This window comes from Myxine glutinosa, chromosome 10 (assembly GCF_964187855.1).
Source record: "Myxine glutinosa chromosome 10, kmMyxGlut1.1, whole genome shotgun sequence".
NCBI classification, from domain to species: Eukaryota; Metazoa; Chordata; class Myxini; order Myxiniformes; family Myxinidae; genus Myxine; species Myxine glutinosa.
Window position 1 is genome coordinate 17,621,795 of NC_136270.1, and position 24,663 is coordinate 17,646,457.

General features: G+C 44.3%; 1 protein-coding gene across 3 annotated transcripts in view; it reads left to right on the forward strand.

The window, feature by feature from the left end:
* Nucleotides 1-24,663, forward strand: part of LOC137434197 (regulation of nuclear pre-mRNA domain-containing protein 1B) — a 47,376-nt gene that overhangs the window by 1,559 nt on the left and 21,154 nt on the right. For all 3 annotated transcript variants that reach the window (XR_013624669.1, XR_013624670.1, XM_068126969.2), the window contains exons 2-5: nucleotides 9,204-9,333; nucleotides 19,681-19,787; nucleotides 20,261-20,454; nucleotides 21,709-21,835. Coding sequence is in view for 1 of the 3 variants with exons in the window: in XM_068126969.2 (XP_067983070.1) it covers nucleotides 9,204-9,333; nucleotides 19,681-19,787; nucleotides 20,261-20,454; nucleotides 21,709-21,835 (558 nt within the window). In the remaining 2 variants the exon portion in view is untranslated. The remainder of the gene's footprint in view (nucleotides 1-9,203; nucleotides 9,334-19,680; nucleotides 19,788-20,260; nucleotides 20,455-21,708; nucleotides 21,836-24,663) is intronic.

Consider the following 24,663-nt stretch of genomic DNA (forward strand, 5'->3'; position numbering starts at 1 on the left):
GGATTTTGGTCACGTCTCTGACCCAGGTCCTTGCCCAGCTGCTCGGTTTGTTCGGACGGCCAGCTCTCGGAAGACTCTGGGTAGTTCCATATTCTTTTCAGTTTCCTAATGATGGAGCTCACTTTGCTCTTGGGAACTTTCAACACTAGAAATTGTTTTATTTCCATCCCCAGATCCATGCCTCCTCACAATTCTACCTGTAATTACGGCCCAGTTCCTTGGACTTCATGATGGAGTTTCTGCTCCGACATGCACTGTCAACTGCGGGACCTTATATAGACAGGTGTGTTTCTTTCTAAATCATGTCCAATCAATTGAATTGGCCACAGGTGAACTCCAATCACGTTGTAGAGACATCATAAGGATGATCAAAGGAAATTGGATGCACCTGAGCTCAATTTGGAGTGGCATAGCAAAGGGGTTGAATTTTTTTTTTTTTTTTTTTTTGTATACAAGATCGAGGCTCGTGAAAGAGCGAACATTAATCACACAGAAAGACAAACCGACACATAAAACATATAACATCGGGAGCGGTAGACAAGATGGGGAGAGAGGGGGAAGGACACAAACACAACATTTGAGAGCAGGGACCGAGAGACATGGAGACATCGAGAGATCTGAGAGAGGGCGAGGGCTTTGGGGGGGGGGGGGCATGGGAAGGGGGCGGTGGGAGAGGTATAAAACATATGGACACTGCCAGGACTTCCAGGAAAGTTGGATTTTCAAACAAGGTGGATCTGGGGTGAATTAGCGGGGGTAGAAAAGATCAAGGTTTTGGATGGGGGAAGATAAGAGATGGTGGTGAACAGCTGTTTTAAAGACCTGGAGGGAGGAGTGGGATTGAAGGGAGTGAGGGAGTTTGTTCCAGAGGCGGGAGAAAAGAGGAATGAAAGAGTGAAGGTGAGCAGAGAGCCGAGATTTCGGCAGTTTAACCATCAGAGGGTTGCTGGCAGATCTTGTGCGACCTGTAGGAATATTTGGGGGACAGAGCACAGAGAGAGCTGGGGGTGCAAGGCCAGAGAGGAGTCGGTAGGAGACAGAAAGACCACCTACCTGCCTGCGGTGAGTGAGTGAAAGGCCCTCAGAGATAGCTTCATCGCGGGAGATTCCAATAATTCTGAAAGCTTTGGTTTCAACAGCGTGAAGCCGAGCTAGGTGTGAGGCAGGAGCACCGGCCCATAGGGGAGAACAGTATTCCATTGAGCTGCAGATGAAAGCCTTGTATGTGGTGAGGAGCTCAGGTGTGCTGAGGAAGGACTTCGCACGACGGAGGATGCCCAGTCGGCGACTGGCTTTGGAGGCCAGCTTGGAAATGTGGTTTTCCCAAGAAAGATCATGGCAGATAGTGAGACCCAAAAGCTTGAGCGACAGAACTTCTTGGAGAGGATTGTTGAGAAAGTAGATGGGAGGATAAGATTCTGATGTCCAGTCTGATGTCCAGTCGATCTTTTCGGAGAGACATAGTAAGAGTGTGAGATTTGTCAGGATTGAAAGACATGTTCCACTTGTTTGACCAGTCTGTGATTTTGTTCAGGTCTTCAGAGAGTGAGGAGGCTGCAGACTGCCGATCTGAGGGAAGAGGAATGGAGCGGCAGAGAGTGGAGTCATCAGCAAAGAGATAGAGAGGATTTTCAAGAGAGTCAGAGAGATCATTGATGAAGACCAGAAAAAGCACGGGGCCCAGAACACTGCCTTGGGGAACTCCAGCCTGAACAGGAAGAGGAGATGAGAGAAACCCATTCAGGGCCACACGTTGACGACGACTAGAGAGGAAGTCCGCCAGCCATGCGTGGAGATTTCCATGGATACCAAAGGAGGAGAGTTTGGTGAGCAGAGCGGGGTGCCAGACCGTGTCGAAGGCACGTGATATGTCGAGTGAGACAGCTCTAATTTCCTGTTTGGCATTGAGGACCTCCATCCATTGTTGAGACAGCAGAAGCAGCATGTCCAGAGTAGAGTGACCTGGTCTGAAACCAAATTGATGATCAGAGATCAAGCCATTGGAGAAGAGGAAAGATTTCATATCCGAAGCAATGATGGATTCCATGACTTTGCTGATAATTGGGAGAAGGCTGATTGGTCTGTAGTTGCTAGGATCTGTTTTTGCACCTTTTTTGTGCAAAGCGGTGATGTTGGCTGATTTCCAAGCAGATGGCAGTTGACCTTGAGCAAAAGAGAGGGTGAAGAGAACAGAGAGAGGCTGAGATAGAGCGGCAGAGCAGGATTTTAGGACCCGTGGGCTGATGCCGTCGGGTCCAGTTGCAGAATCAGAGTCGAGGGTTGACAGAAACTTTTCCACCTTGTCAGGAGGAAAGGACACGGAGTCCAGGAGCAGCAGGGTACGACTGGGTATGGTGGGTACAGAGAGGGATGGGTTTGGGACACAAAATTTAGAGGCAAACACAGAGTTGAGGCATTCAGCTTTTTCACGTGCGGAGTCAGCTGTGTAGCCGTTTGAGGTAAGGGAGGGGATGGAGGGGGAACAAACACCAGAAACGGATTTGACCAGACGCCACCAGGATTTGGAAGAGGGAGACAGATAAGAGAGTTCGGTCTTGAGAACGGAGAGATATTGTTTCCTGGCTCTCCTGAGGGTGGACACACACTTGTTTCGGGCTTTGTGAAAGGAAATGAGATTTCCTTCCGTTGGATTTGCTTTCCAGGAGACGAAGGCAAGTTGTTTCTGGGCAACAGCCTCACCACAAGATTCCGTGTACCACGGACGGGAGGAAGGGTATGACAACTGAAGACGAGATGGGATAAATCTGTGCATGAGAGAGCAATTTACTTTGGAAGAATTCCCAGGATGAGTTGATGTCAGAGGTGGTAGAGATGGGAGACCAGTCCAGATGATTGATGGCTGCTTGAAGACCGTGCCAGTTGGCCTGAGTGAAATGCCAGACTCGTCGACGCTGAGCAGGCTCCCTGAGGATGGTCAGAGAGATGTCCACTTTAACAAGGACATGATCAGATGATCCGATTGGAGCAGAAGAAGAGCAGCAGACATTTTCAGGGAAGTTAGTCATAACCAAGTCCAGAAGAGAAGATGTTCCGTTGACTGAGATCCGGGTCGGGAAATTGACAGATTGTGTCAGTCCCAGTGAGTCGCAGAAGTCCTTTGCTGAGGAGCCATGGCTGGTGAGAGAGGTACCCACACCCAGCCAACTGGCATGATGACAGTTGAAATCACCACATATGAGGAAGAGAGGGTTGGGATGAGTAGATAGAAGTTGGTCCATATTATCAGACAGCGAGATGTAGATGGAGTCATCACTGTTTGGTGGACGGTACAACACACATATGAACAAGAGGTGGGAGCGAAGGGGAAGCCGTAGCCAGAGGTATTCCTGGGGGTGAGGTGGAGAGAGTGCAGTGCAGGGCGAGTGAGGAAGAGAGTTTTTGATAAAGATAGCAACCCCGCCTCCAGGACGAGGCTCAGGTCTATCATACCGGAGGAGGGAGTAGCCCGGGAGAGATACTAAGGAATCAGAGACATCATAAAGGAGGAAAGTTTTTGTTAAGCAGATCACGTCTGGTTTGACAGAAGCAACCTGTATGGAGAGATCAGTTAAGTTTGAACGAAGGCCCCAGATGTTTGAGGTCCATACCGTTAATGAAGAGGAAGGGGGAGCATCAGATACAGAACTGGGGGGAGGAGGGGTAGGGTAAGATGTGGAAGAGGTGGAAGAGGTAGGGAGAGCTGTTGAAGGTGTGTCAGAGATTTCAGAATAGCTCGGAGAAAGGGAAGGATGGGGCGGACAAAAGGTTTGATGGTGATTGGGTGAGGCACAATGAGGTGTTATTTGAGGAGGGGGAAGAGCGAGGCAGAAGGTTGGGGGAGATGGAGGTGAGAGTTGGAAGGGGGAAGAAGCGGGGAGGATGCTTTGAGGAGGGGGAGTGAGAGGGGGGAAATTGAGAAGCAATGAGGGTGGGGAGATTTGAAGGGGAGGGGGGAGTTTGGGAGGGAAGGGACAAGGGGAGGGATTTGAAAGGGATGGGATATGGGGGAGATTTGGAGGGGAGGGGTGAGGGAGGAGTCTAGGAGGGGAGGGGTGAGGGGGCGTCTTGGCGGGGAGGGGTGCGGGGGTAGTTTAGGAGGGAGGGGGCAAGGGGGGAGATTTGAAAGGGATGGGTGATGGGGAAGATTTGGAGGGGAGGGGTGATGGGGAAGATTTAGAGGGGAGGGGTTATGGGGAAGATTTGGAGGGGAGGGGTGAGATTGGATTTTACAAAGTGTACGATTTATGGGAAACGAACATTTATTGCAAAATGAGTTTCTTGTGACCTTCGAGTTAAAAATACGTTTAAGGACGCTGGATGGAGGATGGAGTGCAGGAGAGTTTAGGGAATGTAGAAAAAAGGCACTATAGGAGATGGATATTTTTTTTGGGATGAATTGATTTGGTGAGCAAGTCGAAAGCAGCCTTTTAAAGAAGAAGAAGAAAAAGGTGTTATAAAATATGACGGAATACATAACTTGAGGGGAAAGTGTAAACATTGAAGGTTAATAACAGTGAAAACTATCTGGGGAAATGGGGGAGAAGCACGTGGTCGAAGAACGAACGAACGAACGAATAAGAATGAATAAACGAATGAGAACAGAGAAGGAAATGTTTTTTTTTTGTTTTTTTTTGAGTTGAGATTTACACAAGGAAGTAGGCTATGGGTGAAAAGACTGGGAATACAGAGAACGAAAGTTATTGGATCACAAACGACGGACCGCTGAGAGAAAAACAAAGCCTCAAGGTTGTACAGTGTACACTGTACAAGGCCTCAAGACACGACACGAATTAACACGATTTTCAATACAGGTATGAAAGATTTGCACCGAAAAATCTTCGTCGGGACACAATATACGTACAACACCATAAATAAATACAGTTTTAACGAAAATACAAATGGGAACAATCACTTAACTTCGATTTCAAATCGTTCGCGACGCGGCAAAGGCCTTGCTCGCGACACGGCAAACAGACGATCAATTTATGAAAGATAAACACCGAGAAACAACCAAAGTTGCACACAATAACTTCACACACCGAAAGATAAATACAGTTTCGACAAAATACAATTGTGAACAGACTTAACTTCGAAAAACGTGGAGACCGTGTGGAGCTTCGAAAATCCCTCCCACCGTCTCCGAGATCTCGCGAGACTCCATCGCGAGAATACTTATTAACTTAAGACATTTCAGCTTTTCATTTTTTATTATTACCTGCACCACCGAAGGTGAATGGAGGTTATGTTTTCACTCACCCCTGTCTGTCTGTTTGTTTGTAAACAAGATATCTCAAAAAGTTGTGGACAGATTCCAACGAAATTTGGCAGAGATGTAGCGTAGGTGACAAGAACCAGCCGATTAGATTTTGTTTCAGGTCCGAATCCAGATCCGGCCTGTCATTGGGATACAAAACATAAACTGTTCAGCCTGGAGGAGGTAGGCATTCTACCGAGTGCCGTTCTCGTTTTGTAAGTGTTTCTAAAAAAAAACTAAAAAAAACCACTTTGACATTATGGGTTATGTGTAGAGCAGTGACAAAAAATCTCGATTTAACCCATTTTAAATTCAGACTGTAACACAACAAGATGTGAATAATTTCTGAAAGCACTGTAAATGCGTACATACATACGCACATACATACATACATACAATTGCCGTTTTGTGGATTATGGTAAGGTTCGAAGAGCCTCAAAAAACATAGGGGAAATACCCCTGGCGGTCACCTGGTAGAATAAACAGTATACTGCACTGACTAAAGGTATTTTAATAGTTGCTAGAAGACAGGGCAGCATTTAGAATCATACTAACATAATCATAAGACTTTAAACCAGTGGTTCTCAAACTTTTTTGGACTACCGCCCCCTTCTGCCCTCTCGGACCGGCCCAATGCCCCCCTTGTCCTATCGTTCGTGTTCGGACACCCAGAATTTATGTAGATTGGAAGCAAAAATAACAGAAGCCAAATATTTTCTGAATAATATTTTACTTTATTTTACTTTACTTTTTATTTTATTTTGCACGACCTACAATGTTTCAGCAGAACAGGTCCAGGTGAGGCAAACTGGGAATCTGTTATCACAGGCCCAAATACCGTTAGTGTGAAGGGTGGACTCAGGCACTCAGGTGCTCGCTCAGTCGAGATGGTTTCATTGCTTCATTGGACAGCGTGATACCACACAACAAACACATCGGTAACTGTTTGTTCGTCGGAGATGGAATGAATCCATACTTGATGTATTCAACGGAATACTGACGACACTTTTTCTTTGAGGCCGACATCTTGAAGCCGACCGGACGTGAAGCTTTTTTGAATAACGAAATCGACACGCCAAAATGTCGAAAGACTAACACCAGCGCTAACACTGACTGTTCACACCTTGCCCAATGTCTGTGCTGGCCAGGCAAGGCTGTAAAGTTGAACCAGGCACGTTGAATAGTCCAGCACAAATAGTGTATTATACAACAACAACAACAGGCATTTTAAAAGGCCATTTTCCCTGCTAGAGCGGGGGTTAGCCTTGCGGTCCCCATGACAATCTTCTCCATTTTGCCCTATTTTCTGCATCTCCTTGTTAACCCCCTTGCCCGCATTTCTTCTTCGACCATCTATAGCCAAGTCTTTCTCGGTCTTCCCCGTCCTCTACTTCCATCCACATTCATTTCCATCACTCTTCTCAACCAGTCACTTTCATCCTTCCTCAACACATGACCAAACCATCTCAACCTGTTTCTCTTCACAGCATCCATCACAGGCTCTATTCCCATCATCTTTCGCAATTCATCATTTGGCTTCCTCTCTCTCAACGATACTCCACACATCCATCGAACCATTCGCATTTCAACCCTTTCCAACCTTCGTTGCTGCTCTACGTTCATTACCCATGTCTCGCTCCCATAAATCATAACACTTCTCACACATGCAGCATACACCTTTCCCTTCAGCTTCAACGACACTCCCCTCCTCGTCAGCACGCCACTCAGTTCCCGAAACTTCTTCCATGCACATCTCACTCTAGCAACCGTTGCCGAGTCTGATCCACCTTCTCCATTCAGCATGTCTCCTAGGTAACAAAATGTCACAACACAAGTGTATTATATCCCACATAAAAAGATTCTTGCAAGCCGATTCGTTGAAATGGCACCACGTGACTAAAATTCGTGCCGTACTATTGGCCGCATTGGCGGCCAATAGTATTTCGCTGGTGTCATACACTATCATGTTTGGACAAGAAAATACCTACACGACATCAGCGAATATGTGATCATAAAAACCATGCGAAGGGGGAAAGTGTGGTCATTGATTGGATGGCAAATTTGCCGAATGGCGCCGGGTATCCTGTTCAGACTGCAGGAAGCCCAATGAGCGCTCCAAATCGCTGCTGCTCCTCTAAATCGCCAGTGCCCCCCAAATCATTGCTGGCGCCCCCCTACTGCCCGTGGACTCTGGAGCGCCCCCCTGAACGTTCCCAGCACCCACTGGGGGGTGGTAGGGACCACTTTGAGAACCTATACTTTAAACAAATATCTATTTTGGGGGGCAACCCTCCCACCCGTAGATCCCCAAAGGGGGAGATTTTTTAAAATGTCGTGAACAAACTTTGGTACATCACGGTTGGTGAAGGTTTTGGGCAAGTTTCATCGGAATTGTGTGTGTAGTTTCAGAGAAGAAAGCAAATATCTATGTTAGGGGGTCAAACCTGGATCCACTTTGACCCCCCATATACTCCCAAAGAGGCAGGTTTTTTTAAATGCCATGAACAAACTTTGGTAAATCACGGGTGATGTGATGAAGGATGTGGGAAAGTTTCATCGAAATAGTGTGTGTAGTTTCAGAGGAAAAAGTAAATTCCTATTTTGGGGGTCAAACCTGATCCACTTTGACCTCCTTACACCCAGATTTTTTGTAATGCAGTGAACAAACTTTAGTCACAACACAACAAATATCATTTGTGCCAAATTTGGTCGCAAGTACTCTATAGTAAGCCGTTTATAGTAAGTACACTATAGCAGAGCAGGAGGTCCTGGCATTCATGTAGGTGTAAGGCCAGATAAAAAAAATGAGTTGGTGATCGTCCTTTTTTCTCAAAAGTTCGGGTAGGGAGGGAGGTTTTTATTTTTATTTTTTATTTTTTTTTCCTACTTTCCATTGAGTTTTGTTGACATGGAAAAATATGAAATAAAGACTCCTTTCTCCTCAAAATGATTTAATTTCTTCATTCATCTCACAGATTTACAGACATTGCCCAAATCTCTATGAAACACAGTGTTTGTGTGATTTTGGATGATGTTGAATGTCCTAGCTGAGCTTGGTAGTGAAAGGGCAAGACACCTGTACATGTATATCCACCATGACATCGGAAAAACAGATAAACACCATGCCCTTGGCACCTTGAAACTATTGAGCATGTTGAACAAGCTTTCTGCCACGCTTTGGTACTGGCTTTGCAGTACAAATGTTACATTCATACTTGCCGTCTGAGAACTCTGCATAGAAGTCCGAGATTGTAACATCCAACTCGATATTGCACGCAAACCAGTCCTTCACCGTCTTGGAAGAGCCCTCACGGGTTATTGATGCGATTTCAAGCCGATTCTATCACGAATCGATACAGATTTCAGCGGGAAAAATCTCACACAATAGCCGCCATGAATGGCTACCGTAAAATGGGTGAAGTTGCCTGAGGCACTTGCGACGCTCTGCGCAGCACGCACTGCGCATGCGGTGCAGACGGCGCCAAATTTGACTGTGAAAAGATCGTTTTTGAATGATTTTTTTCAAAATAAAAAATAAAAAAAGTTTCGGGTCGGGTGTGTTTCGTAGGGTCGGGCGGGGACGATCACCAACTCTTTTTTTTTTTCTGGCCTAAACAAGGAATGATTCGTGAACTTGGGTAACCACGTGCATTATATTTTCTGTTCATATACCACGTGCATGGGTTTGTCTGTACCAATAATGTTCATATACCACGTTCTAGGGTTTGTGTGTACTAACACTTTTCATGTGCCATGTCCATTGGTTTGTGTGTACTAAGAAGGTTTATGTACTATGTGCCTGGGCTTGTGTGTGCTAAGACTGTTCATAATTCATATACCATGTGCATGGGTGGTTTGTGTTCACTAAGAAGGTTCATTCACCACATCCATGGGTTTGTGTGTTCACTAAGAAGGTTCATATACCATGTGCATGGGTTTGTGTGTGCAGCCAAGTCCACTCGGAAGCTGACATTCATCTACCTTGCGAATGATGCAATCCAGAACAGTAAAAGGAAAGGACCCGAGTTTACCAGAGACTTTGCTCCTTTCCTCATCGATGGTTTTAGACATGTGGCCAAGTAAGTATCAGTGCTTGTTGCACATTTTGTCATTTTCAATATTTTGTAATGGTCATATTTGTTGGGGAATTTACAGCGCTAAGATGATGATGGTTGGGCAAAAAAAAGGATTAGTTTCTCAATAAATGTGTGCGCATGTGGATATCGCAGCATCTACAAAACTAACCTTGTCATGGAAAATGGAAGAGAAACAACTGAACCGTGCCTGCAAGTTTAACTTGTGATTAGCAGGTAGATCCATTTCCAATATGTGATTGTATCGACAGGAAGGTTTGATTTAGACATTACAACCAAACAACACATCAATAACATATATGGTTCCCGACAAGGCAGTGTTCGTTGGTTATAAACATTTACCCCGCTGTCCACCCACCCTATCCCCATTGCCTTCCCCAGGCTGCTCCCGAAGGGAGCGCGTGCTTCTAGTATATTTCATATTTGTACGTAATTGCCCCCCTCCTCGGTTATCGTTCCCTCCCCTCACCCCCGCACCGAGCACAAATCTGGGTTAAGCAATTGGTTCAATCTGTCACTTTATTTCTATGATCAAGGACCTAATTCTTTTCAATTGAATGTTATATTTTGAACACTTACTTTGTCTCTGAATTTGGCAAATTGTATGGAATCTCGTCCCAATCACGCATGCACACGGAGGAGTAAAGTAATTGTTTTCGTCAAACTGCCTGTCCGGCAGTCAAACAAAGTTGAAAATCATTCCAAACAGGAAACTTACTGTTTTTAAGAATGTCATAAAGGACACAAACAACAGGCACGAAGAACTCATGAAATGTGGTGAAAGACACTGCAGCAATGGTGGTAAACGTCAGCAATGGTGGGATTTTTTCGCTACAGTCTTTGAGGCTTATGTTATTTCAATTTAATTATATATTTGAACATTTATACATTTGCCTTGTTTGCACTTCCAAAAACTTTCTGTGTAGCAGTAATTTGGCAAAATGTAACACCATCTTGACTCCCATGTCTTTTTTCTCAAGACTGCCTGAGGTAAGGTTAAGGTGCTCTATGAACTCTCTCGTGAAATGTTTGTGTTGTTTTTTTTGTTTGTTTAATATTTACCACGAATAATAATAAGAAAACACAGCAGATATACAGGACAAACCTATTTATTTGAAACAAAATACACATTTAAATACGAGCAACAAGAGAACATTCTCTCAGCACGAGTAGACCTAAAGTCGAGTGTCCAATACTATAGCGCATTTGTAAAATTAAAAGTGAAAAGTCTGCCATAATAAATTTTCCTTAATGACCATAACAATACGTTAGTTTTTCATCACTCCATCATTGAGCTGGACATTTTTTGAAATCCAGTTTTTTACCATGTTGTCTACAGGGTGTTTACAAAGTCCCGTTACCATCCGATCATCATCTACCGTGGTACGTTTCGTATATATTGTTATGGGCCTGTCACCGGGTCACGAGTGGCCTCACTCGGACCCGCTTCCCCACCTTATCTACTTATTGTGGTACGGCTGAGTGAAACTGTAGGTGGGGCTTTGGCTATTCTAATGGAGCGAATCAATGTGGCACAACCTCCCCACCATTTATTGTCCCCCGTCGCACCGCGACGAGCGAAAGGGGGACTATGGTTTTCCCCTCCGTCCGTGTGCGCGTCCGTGTGTGCGTGCGTGCGTTGAACCTTGTGAGCGGAATATCTTGAAAAATAGACCAACTACTCACTTCTAATCTGGTGCGCGACTTTATCTAGGCATACGGAAGAACGCTATTGAAAATTGGGTCGCCACGTCAGAATCCAAGATGGCCACCACCATATATGTCTGAACCTTGTGAGCGGAATATCTTGAAAAATAAACGAACTACTAACTTCTAATCTGGTGTGTGGGTGGGTCTCCAACCCACTCGCAAATATTATCGACTCTTCCATGTTTCCTGCGTCTTCCACTTTGTAAACTCACATCACTTCACCGACGGGGGACCAAGGCGTAACGCTTGTTACACACTATCTTACCAATGAAGGAAAGAGACGATCGAGCAGGTTTGTAAACAACAAATCTTGTATTAACAGACACGTATTTACAAGAGATTGCAGTGTCACATAGGAAACAGTTGTAGCCCTAGCACTCAAGGAAACTCATTATAAAGCCGGCCTTACAGAATACAGACAGGCACCACATTCATCCAGGGAAATTAGACAGACAATGGGACAGAAAGAAGAAGTCAGGGCATGTTCATTTTCCTATGCAGCATCTTCTATTCGCATCTGTTTTTGGAAATTATTTGCAAGGTGAGTTAGGGACACCTTTTCAGGTTTGTTGTGTTCATGTTTGTTTACAAATTGCATCTGATAGTCTGTTGAGCATTTCGTATCCTCGGCTATTCCGTCACTCGTCGCTCTGTGCATCTGGTTTAGTTCCATCAGGCCGCTCCCTCCCTCTTGTCTCGGCAGGTACATTCTCGGGATGCACTGGTTTTTGTAAAACATTTTGTGGATGGTAAGGGGTTTTCTTGTTTCGATTTCTGATTGGGGCCAGTTTAGTGTGTGTGTGCATGTGCGTGTACGTGCCTCCGTGTAATGATGCCAGACTGTCAAGTGTTACACAAATGTTATTCTCCACATGTAACATCTCCACCTTGGGTTGTCATAAGGTAGTACACCATTGTCATTTCCTAATATATGGTGCACTTGGTTCATTACTGTCCCAACTCCTTTCTCGTGAGAAATGTAATCAATGAAAAATCTTTTGATTGCCATGCCAATGACATCATGGTACGTTTCCTTTGAGCTGTGTAGCCTGGGTTTGATTCCTAGCCCTACTATAAACTGTCAAATTGTTGCTCCGCAGGCCAGGTGTTGCGGCATAGTGTGCCGTCCCATGGACGGATGTTAAGCCGGGCATCCCCTCTGCTACCACTAATTGACGGACATCAAAGATGCCACGGTGCCCTTCACAAAGAGTGGGTGAGTTATTGGCGGCACCCTGAACAAATTACAAAATCTTTCCCAAATCCTTTGAGCTGTGTAGCCTTGAGCTGTAAGATCTTCAATTGAACGTAAAGCCTGGCCATTTGGTTTGTGGAAGACCTGGGACAAAAACTTCCCCAACAAGGTGAGGATAATAGGGGCTGATAATTAGTAGTATTATTAGTACGAGTATTATACTGGGAAACCATTGATTATTGTTGCTAATTCTGCAATACAAGCAAAGGAAAAAAAATTCACACAAAAGCAAGGTTCTTACAGAAGCCAAAAATTGCAAAGTACTAACAGTGGGGACAACACGCAATGGAAGGAATGAATGAACAGGAAAAGAGGAGAGGGAGAAAGAAAGATAACTTAACTTGTAAGTAAGGGGGTTGGTTTAGATTGGGTTAATGGGGGTTGAAAGTATTGCTGGTATGGATAGAGTTGGGTGATAACATGACAGGAGATTATTATTTCGTATGCAGCCTATGGCTGCTGGTTGCATCATTGCCAGAAGTGTGGTTGTGCCGCTGATGAAGTGCCACCTGTTTTCAGTAACCTGGTACCCATTTTTTTTTTTTTGTATACAAGATCGAGGCTCGTGTAAGAGCATCAATCTAACATCCAACATCAATCACCAAAAAAAAAAAACCGACACACAAAACATACAATAAAGGGAGTGGGAGACAAGATGGGGAGAGAGAGAAGGAAGCACACAAGTACAACAGCAGAGAACAGGGACAACGGAAGATCCATGGGAGGAAGAGGTCTTGGGGGGGGGGGGGGGGAGGAGGCATGGGAGGGTGGGGGGGGGGGGCGGGAAGGTATAAAACACATGGACACTGCTAGAACTTCCAGGAAAGAAAGAAGTCGGTATTTCAAAAAAAGTGGATCTGGGGTGAATTAACGGGGGTAGAAGAGATCAAGGTTTTGGATGGGGGAAGATAAGAGATGGTGATGAACAGCTGTTTTAAAGACCTGGAGGGAGGAGTGGGATTGAAGAGAGTGAGGGAGTTTGTTGCAGAGGAGGGAATAAAGAGGAATGAAGGAGTGAAGGTGAGCAGAGAGTCTTGATTTTGGCAATTTTACCAGAAGAGGGTTACTGGCAGATCTTGTGCGACCTGTAGGAATATTTGGGGGACAGAGCACAGATAGATCTGGGGGAGCTAGGCCGGACAGGAGTCGGTAGAAGACAGAAAGAACACCTACCTACCTGCCTGTGGTGAGTGAGTGAAAGGCCCTTGGAGTTATCTTCATCGAGAGAGATTCCAATGATTCTGAAAGCTTTGGTTTCAACAGCGTGAAGCCGAGCTAGGTGTGAGGCAGGAGCACCGACCCAGAGGGGGGGGGAACAGTATTCCATTGAGCTGCAGATGAAAGCCTTGTATGTGGTGAGGAGCTCAGGTGTGCCAAGGAAGGACTTTGCACGATGAAGGATGCCCAGTCGGCGACTGGCTTTGGAGGCCAGCTTGGAAATGTGGTTTTCCCAGGAAAGATCATGGCAGATAGTGAGACCCAAAAGCTTGTGTGACAGAACTTCTTGGAGAGGATTGTTGAGAAAGTAGATGGGAGGTTTTCCACTCGGTCTTTTCGGAGAGACATAGCAAGAGTGTGAGATTTGTCAGGATTGAAAGACATGTTCCACTTGTTTGACCAGTCTGTGATTTTGCCCAGATCTGCAGAGAGTGAGGAGGCTGCAGGCTGCAGGCTGCAGACTGCCGATCTGAAGGATGAGGAATGAAGCGACAGAGAGTGGAGTCATCAGCAATGAGATAGAAAGGATTTTCAAGAGAGTCAGAGAGATCATTGATGAAGACCAGAAAAAGCACAGGGCCCAGAACATTACCTTGGGGATCTCCAGCCTGAACAGGAAGGGGGAGATGAGAGAAAACCATTCAGGGCCACACGTTGACTATGACCAGAGAGGAAGTCCGCAAGCCATGTGTGGAGATTTCCATGGATACCATAGGAGGAGAGTTTGGTGAGCAGAGCGGGGTGCCAGACCGTATCGAAGGCACAGACGTATTTTATCGAAGGCACAGATCGAGCGGGGTGCCAGACCGTATTTTGCCGACCTCAGAAGGATGACAGGTTGAATCAACTCGCTTGGTGTAATTTGACGGCATGACAGGGCCTTAAACTCAAGGCCCTAAGGATTTTAAGCCAGCCACCTTAACTGCTAAACCCAACACAAGACTTATGATAGTAGATTATGATGCACCTTAAACTTTAAATTTTGAAGGGAAGAGCGAAATTTAACCACCTCTGAAAAGGGGTTGCACAACTAAAGGAAGAAAAGAAGAGTTGAAAAGTGGAGGTGTGCAGTTGTATCAGTTGGCCTGAAATTTGGAAGTTTAACTAGAATGAGGTTATGGGAAGAACGTGTGCATCCTTGAGGAGCCTGGCAATCTCATCGTGCTGAGAGCATGGTGAACAAAAAGGGAGAAGAGGTCAAAAACAAACAAACAAACAAACAAATAAATGAAAAATCGCTCATAGAGTGACACTTGGCAAAACAGAACAAAGTAGCATGGCACTCAGTGGAGCATCCTTTTGACCTCAAAAATAATTAGTGATTGAATCCAGTGACATGCAAATCGTCTTCAAAGTTTAAGTTAATCGCATGAAAATTGACAATTTTAGAAATTCGGCCTACGTTGACCTTTTGTCCAATATTGACCTCAAAAATAGTTGGTGGTTGGTCTCAGTAAGCTGATATGAAAAATCCTTTTCAAATTTCAAGCCAATCGGATGAAAATTGAGGATTTTAGGAATTCAAAAAAAGTGGCTGACCTTTGGCCTATGTTGATCTTGTGACCTATGTTGACCTCAAAAATAGTTGTTGGTTGAATACAGTTCACAGATATGTAAATCCCATTCAAATTTCAAGTGAATGGGATGAAAATTGAGGAATTTAGAAATTTGAAAAAAGTGGTTGACCTTTGGTCTATGTTGTTCTTTTGACCTTTTGACCCCAAAAATATATAGGATTTTGTCGGACCACAAACTCTACCATTTGGTGAAGTTTCGTGAAGATCGGTTTAAAATTGTGACCTGTCGGCAAGTATAAGTGAGCGGACAGACAAACACACAAACCGGAGTGAGCAACATACTTGCAAAAATGATTTTTGTTTTTTTTTGCCAAGTAATAAATAACAAACAGGCCATTGACCTTGCTGTGGTGGGAGAGCAACATACATTGTGGTTTAGCCTCTTGTCAGAATATTCCAATAATGTTGAGAGCTTTAGATTCCACAGAATCTAGGAGAGAAAGATGTGATGTTGGGGCACCCGCCCAATAGCAGGGTGCCGAACTCCATGAATCCATTGTGCTACAGACTTGTCGACTGAGTAGCTTTGATTTCCCAAGGAAAGACTTGAATTGATGGAGGATGCCCTTTCTGCAGTTGGCTTTGGAGGTCAGGTTTGCTATGTGGTCGGTCCAGGAGAGGTCATGACTGTTGGTGTGGCTCAGACGTTCAGTAGATTGAACCTCTTCTAGTAGTAACTGACCATTCAAATAGATAAGTGGGTTTGTGTGATAATAATCTGGAGCAACAGATTGAGATTTTCCAGGATTGAAAGTTATACCAACCCACACTACAAATCTACAACTACCTCTAACATAGACATATTGGTGCAATTACACCAACTTGTCAAAAGATGTCGTGATGCAATCTGTAAAAGGATTGTGGCATCATTCCTACCTCGTCATTCCTACTTTGTCATTCCTTGCTGCCTTGTTTGGTTGTTTTTTCATTCCTACCTTGTGTTTCATTCCTACTACATGTTTTTTCATCTGAAATTTTTTTTCTAACATTTGCTCCATGTTTTGAGATATTAGGAAACTGAATTGTATTGCTCAAGTCTTAGCTTTGTCTCCTGAGAAAAGTTGTTATTCATTGTACTTATTTGGGAAGAAATTCAATGAAATCTGTAAATATTTGCACACTTTTACCCCTTTGGTCATAAATTATGATTTACTTGTACTACTATTACTACCACAACTCCAACTATTACTGATACTACTTTAATGGTCCCAATTGGTCTCACCCTTGTGGGGAAAGTTTGGGCCAAGTCTTTTACTAACCGGCTGGCCAGGCCTGATGTTTCACTGGAGCTGGTTAGGTGGGAATTTGTAACTTGTTCAGGGTGCCGGCGATAACTCGCATACTCTTTGTTGAAAGACTGTGGGATCTTTAACGTCCACCGACTAATGCTAGCAGGCGGGACATACAGCTCAATGTCCATCTGAGGGACGGAGTACGTTGTGATGCAACACCCTGCCTGTAAAGCCCCAAGCTGACAGTTTTTCTAGTCAGGTCGGGAATCGAAACCTGACTACACAGCTTCAAGGTAAGAAGTGTGCTGCCTCTGCACCACCCTGTCAGATGCCACAAAATATAATTATACAGTAATTAAAGTGCGGTTATTATTCAAAAGTAATCTATCCCTGAAATGCATAATTCATCTTGACCTTTGAAATGTGTGCAGGTTTCTAAAATTCACTTTTTCTCTTTGCAGATGACAAAAAGGTTACTCTCTATAAAAAAAAAGGAAGTAATTTAACACAGCAAATTGTCTTTAAAATGTTTTCTTTTTCAAAAGCAAAGAAATTAAAACGGAGTAACTATAGAGTTCATAGAACATGATACCATGCACAGTGTTGTTACACAAGGAAACTAAATGCAGGAGGAGGCCATTCAGCACATCATGCCTGTGCCACATCAACACCAGACCTAATATATCTGTCAAAACAATGTAATTTCATTGGGGGAATAAGGGGAGGAATGTGGTTGAGACTGCAGCACATGCAGGGATATCCTGACGGTGTCAAAAAAAGAAAATGGAGAAATATGGTAAATTTAATTATTTAAATACAAAAGCAAAAATAAAAAAATGTTTTTTTTCAAAGGGGTGGGCAAAGGCGGGATCTTGGATGAGAAACACACAACATCAACCATACACCACCCCTTAACGAGAGCCCCACAGACACGACGCTCCACACATGCACACAATCACCCATCCATACTCAAGCTACCGAAAGGTCCTGCCAATATCCCTATTCCTTACCTTTCCAGGGAGACCGTTCCATGCATTAACTGCTCTCTGAGTGAAAGACCCGTGCCTTGCTACCGTCTTAAATCTCTCCTCTGCTTTAATCCCAGACTATCGCCCCCCTCATCCTATCACTGTCTACTGGGCTGAATAATTATTCTGCACTTATTTTGTTTATACCCCCTTCATTATCTTAAACATCTCTATCATATCCCCTCGTAACCACATCGTTTCTAATGTATGTCTCCTTCAGCCGCTCCTCATAGTGGAGTTTAGCTAGGGCCGGAATCAATCTAGTAGCTCGGCACTGAACCCTCTCTATGGTAGGTCTGACCTGTGGCGACAAAAACTGCACACAATATTTTAGATGGGGCCTCACTAAGTGTTCAAATATACTTCATATTTAATAAAATAATGATATTAATGATCCTTTTAAAAATCCAGAAGTTTAGCGCTACTGAAGCAGTCTCATACATCACCCTTATGGCCTTATGCTCAGTAATAAGATGACGTTGAGTAGCAGTTTAGAAGATCTGGCGTAGCTCCCCCAGCTCTATCTGTGCTCTGTCCCCCAAATATTCCTACAGGTCGCACAAGATCTGCCAGTAACCCTCTTCTGGTGAAATTGCCAAAATCAAGACTCTCTGCTCACCTTCACTCCTTCATTCCTCTTTACTCCCTCCTCTGGAACAAACTCCCTCACTCTATTCAATCCCACTCCTCCCTTCAAGTATTTAATACAGCTGTTCACCACCATCTCTTATCTTCCCCCATCCAAAACCTTGATCTTGTCTACCCCCGTTAATTCACCCCAGATCCACTTTTTTTGAAATCCCGACTTCTTTCTTTCCTGGAAGCTCTAGCAGTGTCCATGTGTTTTATACCTTTCCCACCCCCCGCCCTCCCATGCCTCCTCCCCCCAAGCCCTCTCGCTCCCACGGATCTTCCATTGTCCTTGTTCTCTGCTGTTGTACCTGTGTGCTTCCCTCTCTTTCCTCATCTTGTCTCCCGCTCCCTTTATTGTATGTTTTGTGTGTCCGTTTTTTTTTTGTGATTGATGTGTGCTCTTACACGAGCCTCAATCTTGTATACAAAAAAGAAAAGAAAAAAAGATGGAGGCTTTATTGATCACCATAGAACGCAGCGTCAATCGGTCTTCTTCACCACAAAACGGTCCCTCTCACATGCCACGCCCCTCATGCAATATAGCCGTATATATCATGGTTCTTGGAAGTATTACGAAGGCAATTTGTGTTATACAGTGTTCAAGGACATAATTCAATTTGAATATAAATTTATAGAGGTTTAAAGGCGTATAAGTAAATTAATTATAGGTTGTACCGCAGTTTTACCCAGCGTCTATTACATCACCCTATTTAACACATTATATTAGTTATTCAAGCTTGTTGTACGTGTCCATTATAACATCCCGAAAAACAGTAGGTTTCCTCTTTGGAATGGTTTTCAATCTTGTTTGACAAATATTATCTCCTCTGTGAGCATGTGCAGTCGTGGCAAATTCAGAGCCAACATACTGTAAAATGGTGAACCTGTCTTTCTATTAGTGCTCCGATTTGTGTTCAAAATGTAATATTCAATTGAAATAAGCTGTTCCTTGATCATAAACTGATAAGACAGATGGACACACATGAACCAATATTGCTTAACCCCGCTTTTCACTTAGTGTGCACGGGGTGAAGAAAGTGTACACGGGGTGAATAAGTGATTTCCAAAATGTGATTATAAATATGGTGCGACATAACCAAACTAGAATTTTCACCTCTGGAAAAGAAAGTGAGGGTTTACATGAGTCTGTATGTCATCTTAAATACCCGTTCTTTTCTGATTCCTCATTTCCTACTCGTGTGTTAATTTCTCCCCATTCCCTCCCTCACCCTCCAACCCCTCACGACCCTCCCCCGTTAGTTTGTAAACCTGCTGCCCTTTGGCATTTAGCTCCTCCATTTATCGAGACCCTTGTAGACCAAAACAAATCTTTCTTTTGGCTCAAATTTTCTGATTTCTGGTCGATGGTATCTTTGATGATTGGTATAACTGTGGAGTCATTCTCAAAGTATTTCGTACCACATTATTTTACATACTTTCCTATCGTTATTACCAGCGTGCTGAAAATATTGTTCAAGACAGTATCTACCCTTATTTAGCGAATAGTCCTCAATAGGATATGTAGCTTATAAATATGATATGGAGTTGTTCTTTCCAAGTCTGTTATTTTGCAAATTAGATCATGAGCTGTGCGATTATGGACATAAAATGTTCTCTTTTCTTTCCCTTTTCTTTAGTTTATTTTCAGTTGTTCTTGCATTTATTTCCCTGTGGGGCAGAGGTGCAGATGATTGTGTTCGCCGATCATTGGATCGAGTGTTACAGATCTGGCAAGAACGTGTTGTATATGAGGCAGAATTTCTGGAGGAAATTCGACGTGCTGTCCGTAAGCCTAATCGCACCCCTCATCCTTATCTCATTGGCTTGGTCAGAGTTCGGTTCAGTCGGAATTCCGCTCAGTCAACACTCAGCAGCTCTTTCGGCTCCCATCCATCCTTGGCTCCATCTGTGCGTGCTGCAGGGACCCCCTCGCCGCTCCCCATTGACCCTGCGCTGGTGCCCACCGATAGTTTCCCCTCCCTTGCTACCACCTGCTCTCCCATAGGCTTTCCCTGCCAACACTCCTTATGCTTTGATGTTTCTTAGGCAATGCAATTCTCATTAGCTTTTCTTCATTACTCGAGAACCAAAATTCAGTTGGAAGAAAAAAAAAAGTGTTCCTGATTGTTTTCATTAACTTTATTGAAAGTATAAATGAGTTTTCACTTGATTTTTAATCCATCACACTTTTGTGACACCATCGAGCTGTATTTTGATTCTACTGCCAGCTTCCCTTAGCATCTTTCAATTTTCTGGCAGATGGTGATGGCAAGCCTGTGGATGTTGCACCAAAAAAGCATGTAATGGTCGAGGAGAGGATTGAGAAGGGAGACGAGCGAAGAAAAGACACTGGCACGGATAAAAAAGCAATGAAACGCAACTTGGAACAAACGCAAAAAACAAAAGAGAAACACAGAAAAGTAGAACAGCAACAGAACAACAGCAGTACCGAGGTATGTTGGAATTTTGTTTTGTCTCTCGATGTCAATCAAATGTGTCATGAACAAGGTCGTCAATAAATACCAAATACATGTTGAAGTGTATTTTTATGTACATTCCTTATTTTTGTCTGGTGAGATATTGAAAGCATTACACAGATTTAATTTTAATAGATTGTCGGTAGCCACGTATTTAATACTCCTTATTAATTTTGCATAAAGCGTTTTTAGGAACTTTCTATTCGATGTTTAATGGGATTCATTTTTAAATAGGTTTTTGAAATTTGCGTTTCATTTTAATTGATTGTCATGTTGTCTTTACGAAGTCATTACTGACCAGCCAATGAATATTGATTAATTTATCCAAGCTTTTGTAACCCCATTAATATGGTTGCACTTTTTTGTGTACATAGGCAAGGCTCGTGGAAGAACTAGAACACAGAACGGATCAGGACGCAACGTAACAAAAGAAACAACAGAAGGAGAAGGGGGAGGGAAAACAGCAGGGCCTCAGAAGAAAATAGGTGGAGACGGACAAACAAGGGATGTGGGTAACGATGAGGAGTTGGGGAGAATGCAAGGGTTGGATAAGATGGATACAGACGCAAAATTTTGGGAGGGTTAGGGGTGGTTTAAGTTGTGTAGAAAAGATCATGGTTTTGGATGGAGTTGATTTGAAATGGTAGTGAACAGTTGTCTTGAAGACCTGGAGGGAAGGATGAGATTAAAGAGTGTGGAAGTTGGTTCCACAGCCAGGTAAAACAAAAGGAGTGGACATGAGCAGTAGTTCTAGATATTCATTTTCACTAGAACAGGGTTGCCGGGGGACCACGTGCATCCTGCACATACCTTGGCGGGGTGGAGGAAGCCCCGAGAGTGTGCAATCCAGGAGGAGGCAGAATAAGACAGAGACCACCAACTTGTCAGTGATGGCGACGTGATAGGTTAATTGACTCGGCTTCATCGCGAGAGATTCCAATGGTCTTTGAAGGTCTTGGTTTCCACGGCATCAAGCTGAGCAAGGTGTGAGGCAGGAGCAGCCCAGAGGGAAGAGCAGTATTCCATCAAGCAGTGGATGAAAGCCTTGTAGGGGATAGGAGTTCAGTTGTGCTAAGGAAGACGGATGCCCAGTCGGTAACTGGCTTTGGAGGCCAACTTTTAAATATGATTTGGAGGCCAACAACACTATGTTTAGCGGGTAATGATTTTGGTTTGTCTGTCTCCCTCGATTCACTGTTTCTTATATGTAGTATTCTCTGTTTCTACCAGACTGAAGAGCTTCTCCATGCTCTCACAGAGCTGGAACAAGCAGCTTCAAGTGATGCTGCAGTTTGCAAACAGATTGCCACACTTCCCCTTGAGGTCCAGGACACGACGCAGTTGTCCAGGGTGACCGGTAAGAGGCCAGATGTTTAAGGATGAGGGAAGAATCACTTGTATTGTAGTTCTTCAGTATTTAATAGACAGCTTGGCAAATCTGGATCGGAGAAGTCTTCACCGAGGTGCCACAAGACGGTGCAATTGGAGCGCCGGAGAAATACAATACGAATATTTGTACGAAGATGAATCTTGTGTTGAGAAAGCCAAGAAGGCTAATCGTGGCTGCAAAGCTATGTGGACAAATACCGAGTGCTTGTATTACAATGTGTCAGGTGTTCATTTTTATTAAGAAATAGTGAACTCTGACATAATGTAATATGCTGTGAGCCAGTCCTGATATTGATCCTGTAGCTTGTTTTAAAAACTGTACCTCCATATGACAAAAAACATTTTGAAAAGCTTTAATGGTTGAATTTATGCTCTGACATGCACTGTCAACTGTGGGACCTTGTATGGAAAGGTGTGTTTCTTTCTAAAGCATGTCCAATCAATTGAATTGTCCACAGGTGGACTCCAATCAAGTTGTCGAGACATCTCAAGGATGATCAAAGGAAATTGGATGCACCTGAGCTCAATTTGGAGCGTCGTAGCAAAGGGGTTGAATGTCTTTAGTCAATAAGTATTCAAACCCTTTGCCATGACGCTCAAAACTTATTGACTCAAGGTTTTCATTTTTCATTTTGTAAAAAGAAAAAAAAGAAATAAAAAAAAGAAGAAGAAGAATAAGAAAGAAAAGAAAAAAAAATGTCAAAAAATTTGAGGGGTGTGAATACTTTGTGAAGGCACTGTAACTACAGGCAAACTTATGTATGTCTACAAGGCAACTTAAATATGGTTATACTGTATACAACAACAAACAACATACATTTTAAGGCCATTTTCCCTGCGAGAGCGGGGGTTGGCCTTGCGGTTCCCATGACAATCTTCTCCATTTTGCCGTATTTTCTGCATCTCCCCTTGTTAACCCCCTTGCCCGCATTTCTTCTTCCACCATCTTTAGCCAAGTCTTTCTCGGTCTTCCCCGTCCTCTACTTCCTTCTACATTCATTTCCATCACTCTTCTCAACCAGTCACTTTCATCCTTCCTCAACACATGACCAAACCATCTCAACCTGTTTCTCTTCACAGCATCCATCACAGGCTCTATTCCCATCATCTTTCGCAATTCATCATTTGTCTTCCTCTCTCTCAACGATACTCCACACATCCACCGAACCATTCGCATTTCCACCCTTTCCAGCCTTCGTTGCTGCTCTACGTTCATTACCCATGTCTCGCTCCCATAAATCATAACACTTCTCACACATGCAGCATACACCTTTCCCTTCAGCTTCAACGACACTCCCCTCCTCATCAGTATAATATATAATATACTGTTACAGACGCGGCTGTGGATGTTGGTTTACCGAGCGGTTTGGTATGACCGCGTCTGCACAGTTTACCCGATTATACTCGAACGTTGGCCGAGTCGCGCTATGCTAAATCAATTAAGGAAAGGACACAACGGCTGGATTAAATGACACGACACCAGGGGTACAGTTCTCAAGACCTCCGGAGGAGGTTATAATATTACGGAACGTTAGATTACAAGGACAAGAGAGACAGCATAGAAAGGTAGGCACTTAAATACGGTCTTATAGTAGCCCCGACAGACGACAGATAAACGGGACAAAACTGACTCACACGGGGATTGATGGCAAGGAAGGGCAGGTAGTCGGTGGACAGCACAAGGTGCACTCTTGGCTCAGGGACAGGATCCACACGGTCCGAAAGATGCAGGGAGGTCTCTCAGCGCTCGGAGGTCGCGACTGGTTCTTCTTCAAGCTCGGGGCGCATCTGACGTCACGTCCGGTAAGTGGCTGCGTATATCCGGCGGGGAGTGACACGCCCTCGGCTCGTTAGCTCCGCCCCAGATGGAATCGGCCCGTTGCTTCTTATTGGGTGCGGGGGTTACCGGGCTCCGCCCTTGACGAGGAGCTGACAGCCAGCCCCTTCGTGGTAACCCCGTGGGCGCACATGGCAATGGCGGCTAACCAAGCCGGTGTGAGGACGCACACTCCCCGCACCGCGGCCGCGCCGCCCCCCGCTGTGGTTGTAGTTGTTGTTATTGTTTCATGAGGAAGATGGGAGGAGGTATGGGGAGGTCCTAAACTCACTACTGGTGCCATACAATCACATTCTGGTGCAACGAAGAGTCAGAATTAATGGAAACGAGTCCTTAACTGACATAGACTAAGAATAACTAGCAAGATGTCCGAAAGTTGTCTACGTGAGATGCGGTGGACCTGGACACGACATTTAATGGGGGAAGAAGGGGAAGGTCGGTTCTACAGAGTGTTGTTTACAGACAATGGGACTAGGGAATGGGGGATTGGGGATAGTTGGGGAGTATTGGGGAAATAGGGGAATATTTACAAGCGGATATGGAGGCCAAATCCCATATCCGCAACATTGCACCCTTCTCTACCCTCGGGGCATCCCGACCCGATAAATTTTTACCTATTTTAGTGTGGCACTCAGATGTAGTTCCCTCTACTATTAACTCTACCCTGAGTGCGACAGTTTTACAGATATTCACAAATGAGTAAATATGTCCCCCTGCGACGTTGCACCCTTCTCCTCACAGAAACACACCCACAGGATAACCGAATCGCGGAAAGAATTCGCAAACTAAACACACAGCCGGTAGGGAGCATTATTTACACAAGACTACGCTGATATTTACACTACGATCCAGGACCTGTTTTTGGAGGAACACATGCAGATGTTATGCATAGAGAGAGCACGCATGCCAGCATCGATACACCAACCCACGAGTGCTCTGTGGCCTTACGGCCTTTAATA